At 38.8% G+C, this 15,114-nt stretch overlaps 1 protein-coding gene across 12 annotated transcripts in view; it reads left to right on the plus strand.

The window, feature by feature from the left end:
- arvcfb (ARVCF delta catenin family member b) overlaps positions 1–15,114 on the plus strand; it is a 218,596-nt gene that overhangs the window by 148,352 nt on the left and 55,130 nt on the right. For 10 of the 12 annotated variants that reach the window (XM_057350833.1, XM_057350777.1, XM_057350794.1 and 7 more), the window contains 3 exons: positions 3,912–4,070; positions 4,783–4,803; positions 10,244–10,863. In XM_057350833.1, the coding sequence (XP_057206816.1) occupies positions 3,912–4,070; positions 4,783–4,803; positions 10,244–10,863 (800 nt within the window). The remainder of the gene's footprint in view (positions 1–3,911; positions 4,071–4,782; positions 4,804–10,243; positions 10,864–15,114) is intronic. The other 2 variants (XM_057350814.1, XM_057350804.1) reach the window with 1 other exon arrangement.

Here is a 15,114-nt window from a genome sequence, read left to right on the forward strand (position 1 = left end):
TATTAGCTTTTCCTCTTATAATATACATTTATTATTTTTGAATTATGTTCTTTGTAGCTATAGACTATGAATCAAAATGAGTTGTTTAAAGTTGTTCACACAAACCTAACAAAAATAGAGGTATATTAGATGGTGTTTTTTGAGGTGGGAAGTCCGGAAAGTGAGAAATGTTCCTCTCTCAGCTTTGTACATGGGTGGTCTGAGGGTCTTTCTGCTCTTTTATCCAGTGTGAATCATGACCAGACCCGATAACCACCTAAGTGACTTGTCTATTCTAAAGCGTTTAAATTGCCAATCGTTTTTCTCATTTGCCTATCTGCCCTATTTGCTGTGGCTCATCTCCTTCAGCTTCGTCTCAATTTGCCATTGTGGAAGGCTGATATATATCTTGCATACCTCCTCATCACTCCTTACCAGAAAAAATGATGAAATTAAAACCCAACCGATTTTTTTAGGAAGGAACCATGCTGTGCAATTACCCAACCCTTTAATTACGTGCAAATTCACATCAACGACAACACAAGACTATTGAGGGTTTGAAATATGATGTTGCGCTCATGAATTGGCCTCGGCTTTTCTCGTGTGAAAAAACTCTAGGTGCACTTTGGGGTTCACTTGCCTTTTTCTCTAACTTGTTTCCTTAACAATGTCTTTTGTTACCAGTTGCTCTTTGGGCTGTTGCCAAGGAACACCCTCTAAAGAGCCTTGTGGTTTACTTGTCCACTTTTCACAGCTTTTGAGTGCTTAGTGCTGGAAGACTCGCATATGAAAGAAGTTTCTATATGTAAAACAATTGTGCTGAATAAAAACTGTGTAAAATAACCTGTGATTATTTTATTCGACGCGTCCCAGATGTTTATAATTCCCAGCTGTTTGTCTCTAAAAACTGGGGGGTTGTCTTCCATTATATCTAAAATTAGAACGTATGAAAACACAGTGTAGCCGGCTCATTTTCTCAACCCTGCTTACCCATAAAGTCCTCACACGCTGTGCGAGCGAGCGCACGCATGTAAACACAGCGCTGGGTTCAGGAGTTCACCTGTGTGCTAGTTGTCATGGAGGCAAAGCTGGTATCTGCGGCAACAGATTTTCCCCCATGTGGTGCGGATCATCCCCGATGAAGACCTCACTGAATGAAGCACAGGTCAGAGTTAAAATCCTCACCCTGCCTATGGGCTGTACCCAGGGCTGGACTGAGAAGAAAAATCGGCCCTGGCATTTTTGACACAGATTGGCCCTCCACCATTTCTGTCGACGGGGGGAGGGGGCTTGGGGGTGGGATGGTAAATCGGGTATGTCGACCGGGGGTCCATGGTTAAGTCTGTCTACCGGGGGGGTGGTATGCATACGTGTTTTCCGCATTCGCGTTACGTGCATTCGCATTTATTATACGTCCGTATGAGCGGCCCAATCATCTGTTCCGGCCCCATACGTTAGCGGCCCACCGGGAAAACGCCCGGTACACCAGATGGCCAGTCCGCCCCTGGCCGTACCATATCTCTATCTGGCTTTTTTACATGAAAAATGAGCACATCAGTTCTGACAGGGAATTTTTGCTTTATGCCCCATCATTTAAGGTGTAATTTGCGGGTTTTTACTGGGAAAATAAACTTCATGGTTGGGCGGTGAACATGAAGCTGTTTCACATTCTGTGTTTCTTGGATGGTATTGATGTTATGGTCAGGTGTTTATTTTATACTGTAAATAAATGAGAACTTGCTCCAGCTGTCCCACAGATCGAGGTTTTGCTTTTGTATATTTTTTAAAAAGTGGTTTCATCAAAGCAGAACTGAGCTGTGTGCTTTCTAAGCATTATGTTGAAATGTAAAGAACTAAAAATGTCTAATAGTAGCATGAAAGGAAATTTATAGAAAAATCAAATTAGATGAGAAAAAATATTTTGTATTGTTTTTCTGCAAAAAATATATGAACGTCTTTAAAACCAGATTTTACCCGAGTAGAAAACTTGATGATAAGATATTTAAATGTTGTTATTCTCTCTATCGCCATTGCCTCATTTCAAGCATAAACCTTACAATATTATAGTGGGAAAAAAACATTACATTTAAGGTAAATCTTCAGAAATATAAGTACATTGGTATTTCATAAACTGCACAGTTACTTTTTAGTGGATTTCAATGTAAGATGCTGCTCAGTGTTTCTTCTGCAAAACACAAAAGATATTTTGAAGACCCACATATTGGCACCCCACTGACTTTCATTGTATGGATACAAAACCATGAGACATTTCTCAAAATATCTTCTTCTGTGTTTAACAGAGTCATATACAGGTTTTAATTACAAAAGGGTGAATAGATGACAGAATTACACTTTTTCATTTCTGAGCTCTGTACCTTCTATAAAGCATCAATTGGCGTCTCTACAGTTCCTCCCAGGAGTTTCCTCCTCCTTTACAGAGATTTGTGGGATGACCTTTTCTAGACAATATCTGGGGTGGTCTGATTTAACATTCATGATAATTCAACCAATAAGGCCCAATGGGATGTCCAAGATATCTTTCTCCTTTTATGTAATATGTTACATTTACAGTGTTTTTTACATTTTAGCTAGTTTTCCTTCATCTTAACAGCTTTTCACAGTATGCTCACTGAATAATGATGTTATATTTTCTAAAACATAATGTACATTTACAATAAAAACATTTCTCTATTAAAAACATTTTCTAGTATAATAATTCAAGTTCCACTTTAAATAGTTGAACAAATATCACAGAGAACAAAATTTTGGATTTTGTTTTGCAGCTACTGTAGTGTTAGTTGTGAATACCCAACCAAGACCATGTTTCTGTTCTTATTAACATAGATAATGTCGTTTTGCATTTGAAACGGATACATTCAGTGTCCATTATTCATGTTATGCCATGATTTTCCAATCGGAATTCATGATGGCTGAAAAGAGGCATATTTATCTCGGCTTTCACAGGGGTGCTAATAGGCTCTTTAGAAATCGCTCATTACTTTCTCATTTCGGATTCTGCTCGAGGCTGCTTATGGGCTGTCAGAAAGTTAATCAAAGCTTTGTTTCTGTGTGGTATGCCTGAGTCATCCATATGCCACTCAGCCATTAGGAGTGAGACGCTTCACATAAGATGCTCCTTCTTCATCAGTCATCGATTTCTTCATCAATTCCAGTACACAGAGTCCTCAGTTTTACAAAAACTTTTGGTCAATTATTTAAATAATTAATAATAAATCACTGCATAGCGGAAGTTTCTTATGACTTTCTAAGCAGAATAGAGTTTTGGGGTTGGGTGCCACCTCTGAGAAATGATACAGGCACATGAAAGGCTGGAAGTCAATGATTAGCGAGATGGGCTGCGGATCAATTTGGCCTCACGCAGACTTTGAAGCCTTCCGCTATGCAAATCAATGAAAACTGCCTGCCTGTTAATGCGTTCAAAGATGGATAAAAGACAAACCTTTGGCATCATTCCTCATCAGCCCTACTGCATTGCTGCCAGCACACACACACACACACACACCCGCATACACACTGGCTTATTGTACCCTGAGTGCTTGTTGTTTTGTTGTCCTATTTATTTTTTTGCACTAAAGTCTTTAACAGTAGCCTTGATCCACTCTTACTTCATATTTTTATTCAGGTCTAGCTGATATTTCATTTTTGTTTGTTTATTTGCTCACCTTCCTTCTCTTTTGCTCACTTGAGTCATACATCTTGTTTTCTGTGTCATCATGTTCCTGACACTCATTTTCTTTCATAACTTTCCTTTGAACACAAACTAATCAGGGCTAAGTGAAATCGTACGTATGTATGCTAAGTATGAAAATACATCTTCTATTATTTAAAGCTCTCAAATGTTCCCCTTCTAAAGCCTAAGCCCATATCAGTGACCTTTGACCCCTAACCGCTGCCTTCTGCTTGTCCCACAGGAGCAGAGCCCCAGTAATCAAACATCACTGGCCATGATGCAGGAGCCCCAGGAGGTTGTGGAGGAGACCGTAACCATAGAGGAGGACCCCGGCACACCCACCTCTCATGTTTCAGTGGTCACCTCTGACGATGGGACCACACGCCGCACAGAGACTAAGGTAGCCATGCTTAAAACTGGCAAATGAAATGCATGATGAACTACTAACTAAGAACTTTTCTTTTGACATTCTGCAAATGACATGCGTTAGAATTGTAAATGGGCACTAGTGGTCTACTGTGATGCTGTTTAACAAGGAACTTTAAAGACATTCAAAGAATTATTGATCCAGAATTGTCAAAAGCAATTCGATTTCTTAATGTGTTTTATTAAATGTATAGTAGATTTGCACCAGAGGAAGGGGAGCTCATTCTTTATTGTCATTTAGGTTGTTTTCTCCCTTTGAGTAATGAGAAGTGTTTTTCTGGTGTGGCATACAGGAGTCAGAGTTCTGGAACAAACCGGCTTTGAATTCCACTCAATCACCTTTTAGTTTACCCAGAGAAGAGGTCACATGACAGACTAGTGATTATTTGCCTTTTACTCAGCTCAGCTGTTTTGAATGTGGCGAGATTGGGCATTAGGAGAAGTTTGAAAAAGATTAAACTATCCGAAAACCATTTTCTTTTCATTTAAACGTCTTATTTTTGTTAATGATGATAATGTGATGCAAAACAATTTCAAACTAGTTTATCCAGATCCATATTTCTAGTGAAATGCTTTTTATAACATTAAACCACTTTGTTTATTTCCAATCCAGTTATTGTATGTTGTAGTCTTTGAGACCACATTGTCTTGATTCCCCTTTGCTTTTGTTTTGTTCCTCATAAAAGGACCATTTAACTAATATGAAGGTGAGTTAAAATCTCGCTGCCTTTGGCGTTCTCACACACAAGCCGCCTGTTGTCAGTCACCATTATATGTGCCCATTAAAGCTCAACAATGCACTGGTGTGAAATCACTGCACATATCATCAATTTGCTGAGCGGTCACCTCTTCATGCCCTCTACTGCTGTAATACTAGACATTAGCGCGCACAAAAACAAACTGCTATATGCATGCACAAGCAAACGCTTCTGATATGAACTAATGTTCACGTGCACGGCAAAGGTGGTTGGAAGTAAAAGGTAAAGTATAATCACACTGCTGCACTGGGTTTCTCGATAAACTATTAACACATAAGCACAATAAATAATAAATCTCGACTTGCACAGATTTGTGGGTCTTTCATCATATTGGTGTGTTTGGGGTAATATCAGGGCTGTGGGAATGAGAGTGTAGTTATATAAAAAATAATCACACTGTATCAACATGGAAGGGTCCCGTTACACTTTGAGTCCGAAACAAAAGATTAGCATGTTCTACGTAGTAAATAGTCTCATGTAAAGGGGTGCCAGGAGGCATCAGACGTTTAGCGAGAGGACTGTGGTTGGCCAAACCATGAAATCTGAAGGAGACTACATTGGATAGCTATGGAATCATAATTTTATAAATCAATGTTAAAAGAAAAATGGGCATTAATTAATTTACGGTGTGTACTTAATTTAGGTATAATCCATTTTATTAGCATGTCTTGTGTTTATTTTAATTATTGGAAACCATCCAGCTTTCTCTTGTCAGAAGAATGTTTAATTAAATGCTGGAATTGCTCTTTTGTGAAATCAGACTAGTCAAAATGAGACTACACAATTATATTTTGTCTCAAAGGCATTCTTGTGTGTATTCATTTTCTTTCTTGCTAGATATTTCATATAACACATTATGAGTTTTACCAGTTTTGAACTGTTCTGGACTACTAACTAGACTTTTTGGAAAACCTCCCTGCTTTTTAAACCTTTTACAGGCTTTCATTTAACATTTTCCCTGGGACTTTTATTAGAGTTGACAGTTTCATTATACAGTAACTGCTTTGCTGTCTCATGCCTCATGACATAACTTTCACCGTAGGTGACCAAGGTTGTTAAAACCATCACGCGCCGAACCTTCCAGCCCGTGATCCTGACTGAATCCAAACCATCTACTCCCATTTCCACACCCATCCCTCCATCAACGCCAAAACCATCTGAAACAAAACCAGTAAAGGGTGTTTCTGCTTAATGTTTGAAGTGTTCCTCATCTCACTAACTGCGTCTGTAACTAACAGCTGTTGTGGCTGCTGTCTGTAAAACTAAATACCAGTGTGATCGTAAAACTATTATAGAACTGTAAAATCTGCCCGTGATACCTTCATGCACCTTTAAACAGGCGAACATTAGTAAACACAGCTAGGGCTGTTGATAGACACCTTTCATTAGAGGCAACAGTAGCCTTGGTGGTTAAGCTCAGTCTAAATATAAACCTTGGTGCCCTTCCACCTTTTTTAATTAAAATGCCTCCAAACCTGACTGTGTTTCTTACAATATATCCGCTTCCTTAAACACGATTGTATTGTAGAGTTTTGGATGGCCCCTGTGGTTTATGAAGTATTCTAAGCTCGTTCACTGGAAAACTAATTCTTGACTTATTACTCAGTGTTTGGTCTTTAAATACTTAAACAAGATACACTTACATGAGAAGCAAAGTTGTGTAAGATACCCTATGTAAAATATATATACAGTACATTGAATTAAAGGGATAGTTCACCCAAAAATGAAATAACTCATCACTCATGAATTACACACTCTCTAGTTGTTACAAATCTGTATAAATTTCTTTGTTTGGTTGAACACAGAGAAAGGTATTTGGACGAATGCTTATAACCAAACAGTGCTTGGACCCCAATGACTACCATAGTAGGAAAAATGATAATGGTAGTCAAAAGTGCCCCAGAACTGTTTGATGTGAAAGTGACCTATTTGTCAGAAATGGTGACCCATACCCGAAATGTGACCTCTGCATTTAACCCATCCAGTGAGTAGTGAACACACGCATTGCAAGTTGGGAAAACACGTACACCCGTACAGTGGGCAGCTATCACTGCAGCACCCGGGGAGCAAGTAGGGGTAAGGTGCCTTGCTCAAGGGCACCTCAGTCGTTACCCGCCGGCACTGAGAATCGAACCGGCCACCTTCTGGTCACGAGTCCGACTCTCTAACCACTAGTAAGTACTTATAAGTATTTTTTCCTTCTATGGGGTCCAAGAACTGGTCCAAGAAATGTTTGCATTCTTCCAAATATCTTTCTCTGTGTTCATCAGAACAAAGAAATGTATACAGATTTGGAACAACTCAAAGGTGAGTAAGTGAAGACAGATTTTTTATTTTGGGGTGAACTAGCCCTTTAAGCTTACTTTTCGTACCCCTTTACTAATATTTGTTAGATTTGTGCACTTTCAAAGTGAGGTAGGAAAAATAAACATTTGATTCATGCATTTGGTAGATGCTTTTATCCAAATCAAGTTGAAGTGCAAGATACATTATATATTTTATCAGTTTATGTGTTCCCTAGGAATCAAACCCATGGTCTTCACGTTGCTAGTGCCATGCAATATAATTCAATATATACACTCTGCAAAGCCTGATGCATTCCTAAACAATATTTTGTAGCGTTTCTGAATGTGTTCATGCGATTTGGAGGCTATAATCCATCCCCCTGATAGGTTTGTATAGCCAGCAGAACGGAGTCCAAACAACGATTCATCAGCCATCCAGAGACTAGTTCAAAGTGTTGGCAGAAAGTGATAGGATTGTTTATTTAGGTTCCTTAGAAATTAAACACACAGGCATCGATCAAGACGTTCAATACAAGACCTTTTGCAATATTTACAAAAGTTCATCTGGTGTTTTATTTTCAACTGTGACAGGAATTTTAAAGCCTTTCATAGATTGCACCGTACACATTCAGTCAGGGTGTAGCTGACAGCAAAAATAATTTGGCTCAGTAGATAAATATAAATAGTGAAAAACCAAAATGTTGGTGTCTGTTAACTAATACAACTCATTTCATGCTAATCTCACGTGTGGGTTTCCTGAAAACATTCATTTTTTTTGCAGTAGGCGTCATAAGAGGCTGTTAGCGACTTGAGGAAGTGCAAAGAACAGAATTTATGTCCTCCACATCATGATACAGTCGGATACTTCAGTCGAGTAGGAATGTCTACAGATAAGAGTGTGATGACCTGTGGACTTTCCTCTGTTAAATCACTGTCAGTGTGGAAGCTTTCATGTGATTGTTAAACGGTGTTTGCTTACATTAACTTCAGTTTGACTTATATAACCATACAATTATTCACACTTTATAAAAATGCCAGAGTCCCAAAAATAGCAGCATACATGATGGTAGAAAGGCCCATTTACACCTAAAATGTTTTAAAATGTTTTGATAAAGTGTTTGAATAAAGTATGGTGAGAGTGGTTGATACCACTTTTGACCCTTTACAGACAGAGACACCTCCCTTAAGATTTCAGACACTGACAACTGGCCATGTGTCTTATTAAAGCTCCCACACAAATTCAAGTAGTCATGGTTCATCTCCAGTGATGATAAATTTTTATCAAGCTCATTAATTTCTGAGAAAATAGCCAATTAATTGCGCTGCAGAATTCACTGGGCAGCAAATTGGTTTCTGTATCAGCATTGAACTTACAGGAGCAGAGGCAGTCTATCCTCCTGACACAGACATTCTGTGAAATAAAGGACTAGATGAGGACTCCGAGAGGAATAGTGATTTATTTAAGTTGAGTCGTAAAGGCTCTGAGTGCCCAGGGATAGACACACAGAACAAGAACATAAGTCAGTTAATGTTACTGTTTATTCAGTGATAGTGACGGTTCTTATCTAGGTTGATTTACTGTACTCTTCTCATGTACACTGCACATGTCTTGCACATTGCAATATTTTTATAAGATTCCTAGATTTTAAAAACGTTTCAAGGGTGTCTCAGTTTACCGTATACCGCAATATACAGCCGTGGAAAAAATTAAGAGACCATTTGTGTTTTTCTGAATGTACTATTTGTAGGTATGTGTTTAGGTAAAATAATCTTTTTGGTTTCATTCTGTGACCTACTAACAATATTTCTCTTAAATTTCAAATAAAAAGATTGTTTCAATTTGCCTTTATGTGTAAACTGGAGAAACGGGTCAAAATAATAGAAAAGATGCTGTGTATTTTTTCAGACCTCAAATACTGCACTTTTAAGCAATAAAGCAGTAATATTTGTACATATATTTAGGAACAGTTAAAGGGGTCATATGACGCGGCTAAAATGAATATTATCCTTTGTTTTAGATGTAATGTTCTGATGTTCTGTAATGTTTAGATGTAATGATAGTCAAATCATACCAAGAACTGACGTAGATTTGTGGGGGTGCGGTTACATGAGGCGTTTCAGGCAGGTCTGGGTGAGCATTCGCTTTTAGATAGAATGCATCTTTTGTTCCCACACTTTCATTTTTGCAATTTTACGTGTCTAATACATGCATGGGCAACTTATAACACACTAAAGACACAGAAAAACACGTGTGCGCACCATATGACCCCTTTAAAATATATATATGTGATAGCCTCTATTTGTATCACAGTTTCCATGTGTCTGGTCATGCTGTCAGTCTTTCACATTGCTGTTGGATGACATTGTCACTCCTGAGGTTTGTTGAAATTCAACAGACACTGGACTGTAATGGCCACAAAACGTGTAGAAGTGCTGATTAAATGAAATTTTGGAATGGTCTCTTATTTTTTTCTGGGCTGTATTGTCTGAAATTATGATAGAAATAACGGTATATTGATTTTGTATACACTACAAAAGGTGACTGGCACTTACTCAACATTTTTGTCTAGTTTTCTAGTTAAACATCTTACAATTCTTAAATCAACATACATTTACTTGACCAGGAAAGTGGCCCAAGATATTTAAAATATAATAATGTCACAGATGAGAACTTGCATGATGAGAAACTTTGCAACAACTACAACAGGGAAGGTTGTTAAAATATGTCCTTATTTTCAGTTCCAGCTGTTTCATTATTGTTCAAAACAAAACATTTTAAGGGACTTGAAAATCTCTGCAGTCGCTTCATTCAGCCAACTCACAGTGTGACACTCCACTTCCCCGCCGATATTAGACCACTAAATCAGTGTGCTGCATTTCACTCATAAATGCCTGTGGTTGTTTTGGCTGCTGTGGTTTGAGCAATCTGACATAATGGCTGTATTTTGAATGCCTCCATATCCTGTATATATGTCCTCTCTTGGGCATATAAAACAGACGGTGGTTCGCTTTAGTACACAAAATGTCCAAACATCCATTTCAATCATTATAATGGTCACCGTCAAAGTTTCTGCTCTGCTAATGTTTTGGCTTTTTTGTTGCAGGTGACTAAGATGGTCAAGACGGTCACTACGCGAACGGTTCGACAGGTGCCGCTGGGTCCAGATGGCCTTCCTCTTCCAGAAGGTTCTTCTCCGCTGGGGAGCTACACCGACTCCATCGATCGGCGCTACATGAAAAACGGTGACCGCTTCATCATGCCCCAGGCCACCTCCACCCTCACACGCTCCTACAACAATTACGCTGACTCCTACAGCGACACTCCGGACACTCAGTTTCGCCATTACGCGCTTCACGACGGATACGGGGACGTGACTGAGAACTATGGAAGCCTCTCTCGCGGAGTCAACTACAGGCCCTATAGGCCTTATATGGCCGCTGGAGGATACCGACCGGAGAACAGCTACACTCTTCCTATACGGAAGGAAGATTATGGGCACGTGGCCCAGCCGCAGGTCCCCATGGGCAGTAGCACCGTGGATCTCAATCGTTCTCAGCCCGAGCGCTTCCAGCCCGAGCCCTATGGCCTGGAGGATGACAGACGCAGCTTAGGCCAAGACGAAGAAGAGCCGTTTGACCTAGAGCCTGATTATTCCACAGCTAACCGCCGCACGCTCCCCGGACGTACCATTCGTGAACCGCTACGTAACGGCCCACGCGTAAGGTAAGGCTGAACCGTGCCTTATTGTTTGCTTATTTGTTTAACCTCTTCTTTAAAGTCACCATAAAGTGTTTTACACAGTGTCGCAGTGATTATTATAAATGATTTATCCGTGCACACCTTTTTTTTTTTGCACTTGTAATCTTTCATCAAAAACATTAAGCAACTCTCCCCCTCTCAGCAACAACTCTTCACCACATGATGTAAGCAACAAAAAAGAGGTAGGACTAAACTGACTGTCCAATGGCCAGGCATTTTTAGCCCTGCCCTCTAGGCCCAACTTACAACAAACCAATCAAAATAAAGCCCAGCCCTACATTTTTTCTAATTTCAGAAGCCGTTTCACTTGGATATACGTCACGATACGGAAATAAAGTCAATCACAACTTCCATTTCATGGTGACTTTAACTTCGAATCATCTTGCTATTCAATTGCGGGACCTTTGTTAGGACAATCAAAACCTCCATGTCCAAAAACAGTCTAAAACATCAATGCAATGAGGTTTTTCCTCCTTATTCTGACCTTAGTTTTATGTCTGGATGTGGTGCAGAGCAGCATGATAGCTATTGTCCGCTCCCAAAAGCAGAGAGATGTGTTAAATATCTCTTCTTTTTGACCAGTTGTCTTTCTTTTTGGCAGATGGATTTATTAATACTGGTTTTTTGTGAGACAGCAGATAAGAAGAGGGAGGAAGGGAGAGTCATTGTTTACAGTTTGTCCATCATTCAGACACAGGAGTCTGGAGCAACACTTTATTAATCTGAAAACCATATTCTCTTTTTCATACTCCCTTCTTTAATGTCAGTGCATTCCTCGATAACTACAGCATCTGCAGCTGACAACGTTTTGGTGTGTATTGCAGGACCATATGAAATAAAAAGCCTTGACTATGTCCACATTAGGAAACACAAACATGGAGGCAGTTACTCACAGCACAGACCTTTCAGCCCAACAGAAATTAGCACTGATGCTAATCCCACTGTGAATGTCACAGTCTTGGATTTTCCGTCCATCATTAGCATTCTCATTATAACAGACTTTGGCAAAAATTTGCCAATGGATGTCGAAAATTAATATGCTAATTAGAGCCTATTGCTTCGCAGTTTGGAAACCTAAAATAACTAAACTGCCAAAATGGTGACATTCAGCAAAGAATTGGTTTGCATGGATTTAGACAGACACTGTGCATTTAGTTTGCTCTCTCTCTCTCTCTCTCTCTCTGGAGTTGTTGTTGTCAGGGTGATTTATAGTCTCTGGTGAACACTGCCAGACAAAGGGGGTGTGTTGTCTCAGCCATATATCTAATGGTTCATCTCTCCTTGGCTGATCTTCCACGCACCTGCCACCAGTGTCACAGTAGAGTCGCCATAAGGTAATAATGTCAGCATCTCCCTGGAGACCACCGGGAACCACTCCCTTATGTGCTCATATTGAAATGGCATTAGTTTACAGCCCATACAGCCCATCCTGTTTTATATGAAAGTTAGGCATGCAACCACATACATTATTAAAAAAGTGCCACGTGCAACTTGTTTGTGCTATGAGCATTGATAATAAAACTGTGCACAATGCAAATAACAAGACCCCTGTTTTTGGCATTTCATCTGGTTTCATCAGATTTGTCTGGAAGTGAAAAATGTCGGTCTAGTAAATCCACAAGTAATTGTTGCTTATTATAAAATCGAAGTGAATGATAACTTGAATGAGTGATGTCTCAACACCATAAACAACGCCTTCTGTGATGGTCTATGAAAGTGGTTATTTTTAGGATGATTCCGAGGCCTTCCCAAAAATATCAAATTAAATCATTCAAAAAAAGGAAATGACAGGAATACAGAAAAGGTTGCAGCATGTTACCGTGTGGTTTTTGTCTGCAACAAACACACATACACGTTTTTGGAATGCAGAGAGCATTTGGTCCATTATTGAGGAGTAGACGCTGTTGTAAATATCTTCAGAGCATCATGTCTAGTCAAAGTGCTTTTCACGTGTGGTGAATTCACACGTACGTCATTGACGCCAATTTAAATGCAAATCTTGACATTCCCATTGACAGTCCGCAGAGTTTAGCATGCAACTGAACTGTCTAAATAATTTCAATTTGCGAAGCCCTTATTGCATGAGAGTGAGAGCGAAAGAGAGACTAAAGGAAAGAAACGAAACCTGAACAATGATTATGCTAATGATGAAGCATTTGTTTAGACCTCTCGTTTCTCACCGTGAATTTTTTTCCTTGTCATATCCATTTTGAATCAGTACCTGATACCATTGCGGCATCTCTTTGATGAGTTCTTCAAGAAACTCTCTGGCTCTGTAGCCGCTCTATGTTTCTCATTGAGTTTAGCAGTTTAGGTGAAGCAGCGGCAGGAAACTGCAGGCAGCATCTTAATTGCTGCTCTTAATCAGCGTCTGATGAGTCTGGTTTTGTGACACCATTAAAGCTTCGCTCTATTTGCTGGTGTTTAAATTAGGTTGTAAAGATTACCATTTAGTGTAAGCCAGAGATCTCAGACAATCTACATGTAAATTTAGCTTTAAAGGGACAGGTCACCCTCGAGTTGTTTTATATCTGTATAAATTTCTTTGTTCTGATGAACACAGAGAATATATTTGGAATGATGCTTGTAACCAAACAGTTCTTGGACCCCATTGACTACCATAGTAGGAAAAGTTACAATGGTAGTCAAAAGTGCCACTGAACTGTTTGCTTTCCTACATTCTTCAAAATATCTTCTTGTGTGTTCAACAGAACAAAGACATTTATAAATATTTTTTTCTTCTATGATAGTCAATGGTGGCCAAGAACTGTTTGGTTACAAGCATTCTTCCAAATATCTTTCTCTGTGTTCATCAGAACAAAGACATTTATACAGATTTGGAGCATTTTGAGGGTGAGTAAATGATGAGAGAACTTTTATTTTTGGGTGAACTGTTCCTTTAAGACTTTAAAAATGTTGCTTGTCCTGAGCTTGCTATTGTGGATAGGGCTGTAACATACTAAATAAAAGTTCAAATGAATGAAAACATTAAGTGTTGACAAAAGTTGACAAAACCAAACAGATCACAACAGACCACACTTTAGACATCTGACTACTTATTCAAATATTCTCAATAAAGATTCACTAAAAAAAATAGTATGCATGTTACATCGCAGCTTTGAGAGGAATTTACGGAGAATTGGCAACAAACAGTTATTTATAACATGTTAAAGGAGAATGACTAGAAAATATAACCGCACAAGAGGATCAAACAATCGTCGCCTTGGAATTACAGTTTAATATCTGAATATTTTTGTCAAAATTGAGTTATTTCACATAATCTTATTGTGTGACCACTTATTTACATTTTATGTTTTATGTTGTGTTCATTTTTGGATGTTTTTTAGAAAACAAAACAGCTCTATCTGTAAAATCAAATGGAATGCAAAAACTGCTCAAAATTTAGATGGAACCTTATAATTCCAAGGTGACGAAATATTAATAAAAGATGCAATTGTAATCAGTGTTTGCTTTATATTTTCACAGAATTTTCTTTACATGGTGTATTTTATGTAAAAACAGTAAATCGCAAAAATCCTGTTTTTTTCACAGACATGGTGATACAATCACTTTTGGCAGTGACTGTAGCTCTACAATTCATATCAGAATGTATATTGTGATACTGTATTGTGCCACCGGCCACGATATATTGTTGGACAGTTTTGATCAGAAGAAACGTCTTGTTTCCTGTCAAACTTGGCTTTTTTATGGTTTTTAGCTGTTAAAGGTTTTAGAAAGGTGTTTTATAAAACTGATGACGTAACATGAGATGAATCCTGGCCTATAAAGCCAGAAATGAAACTCAGTGAGTCACTTTCTTAATTTCGCTATACATGGTCATACACACATCAAATGTTGGCTGAGCCTGTATGCCCCTATATTAGATATTCTGGTTAATTATTTGCGTCAGAATGAGACGTGGTGGGTAGTGGTGGGCGATACTGTAAAATTTGGTATCGATCCGATACAGAGTAAATGCAGGGCCAGTATTGCCGATATCAATACCGATACCAATACTTTTTTACTTTTAGAAGCATTCACTTGAACTTACATTTAACTCTCAATCTTTGGCTTTTTACTCCCAAAGCCCTACTGCCATACATTGCAGTGTTTTTATTCACGGCAGTAAAATAACTCCACACGATGCTCCTCTTCAAAGATATTAATACGAACAAGATTGAAGAATGACAGCCTGTGCGCAGGCGCAGTAGATGA

Source organism: Triplophysa rosa, linkage group LG2 (assembly GCF_024868665.1).
Source record: "Triplophysa rosa linkage group LG2, Trosa_1v2, whole genome shotgun sequence".
Classification (NCBI taxonomy): domain Eukaryota; kingdom Metazoa; phylum Chordata; class Actinopteri; order Cypriniformes; family Nemacheilidae; genus Triplophysa; species Triplophysa rosa.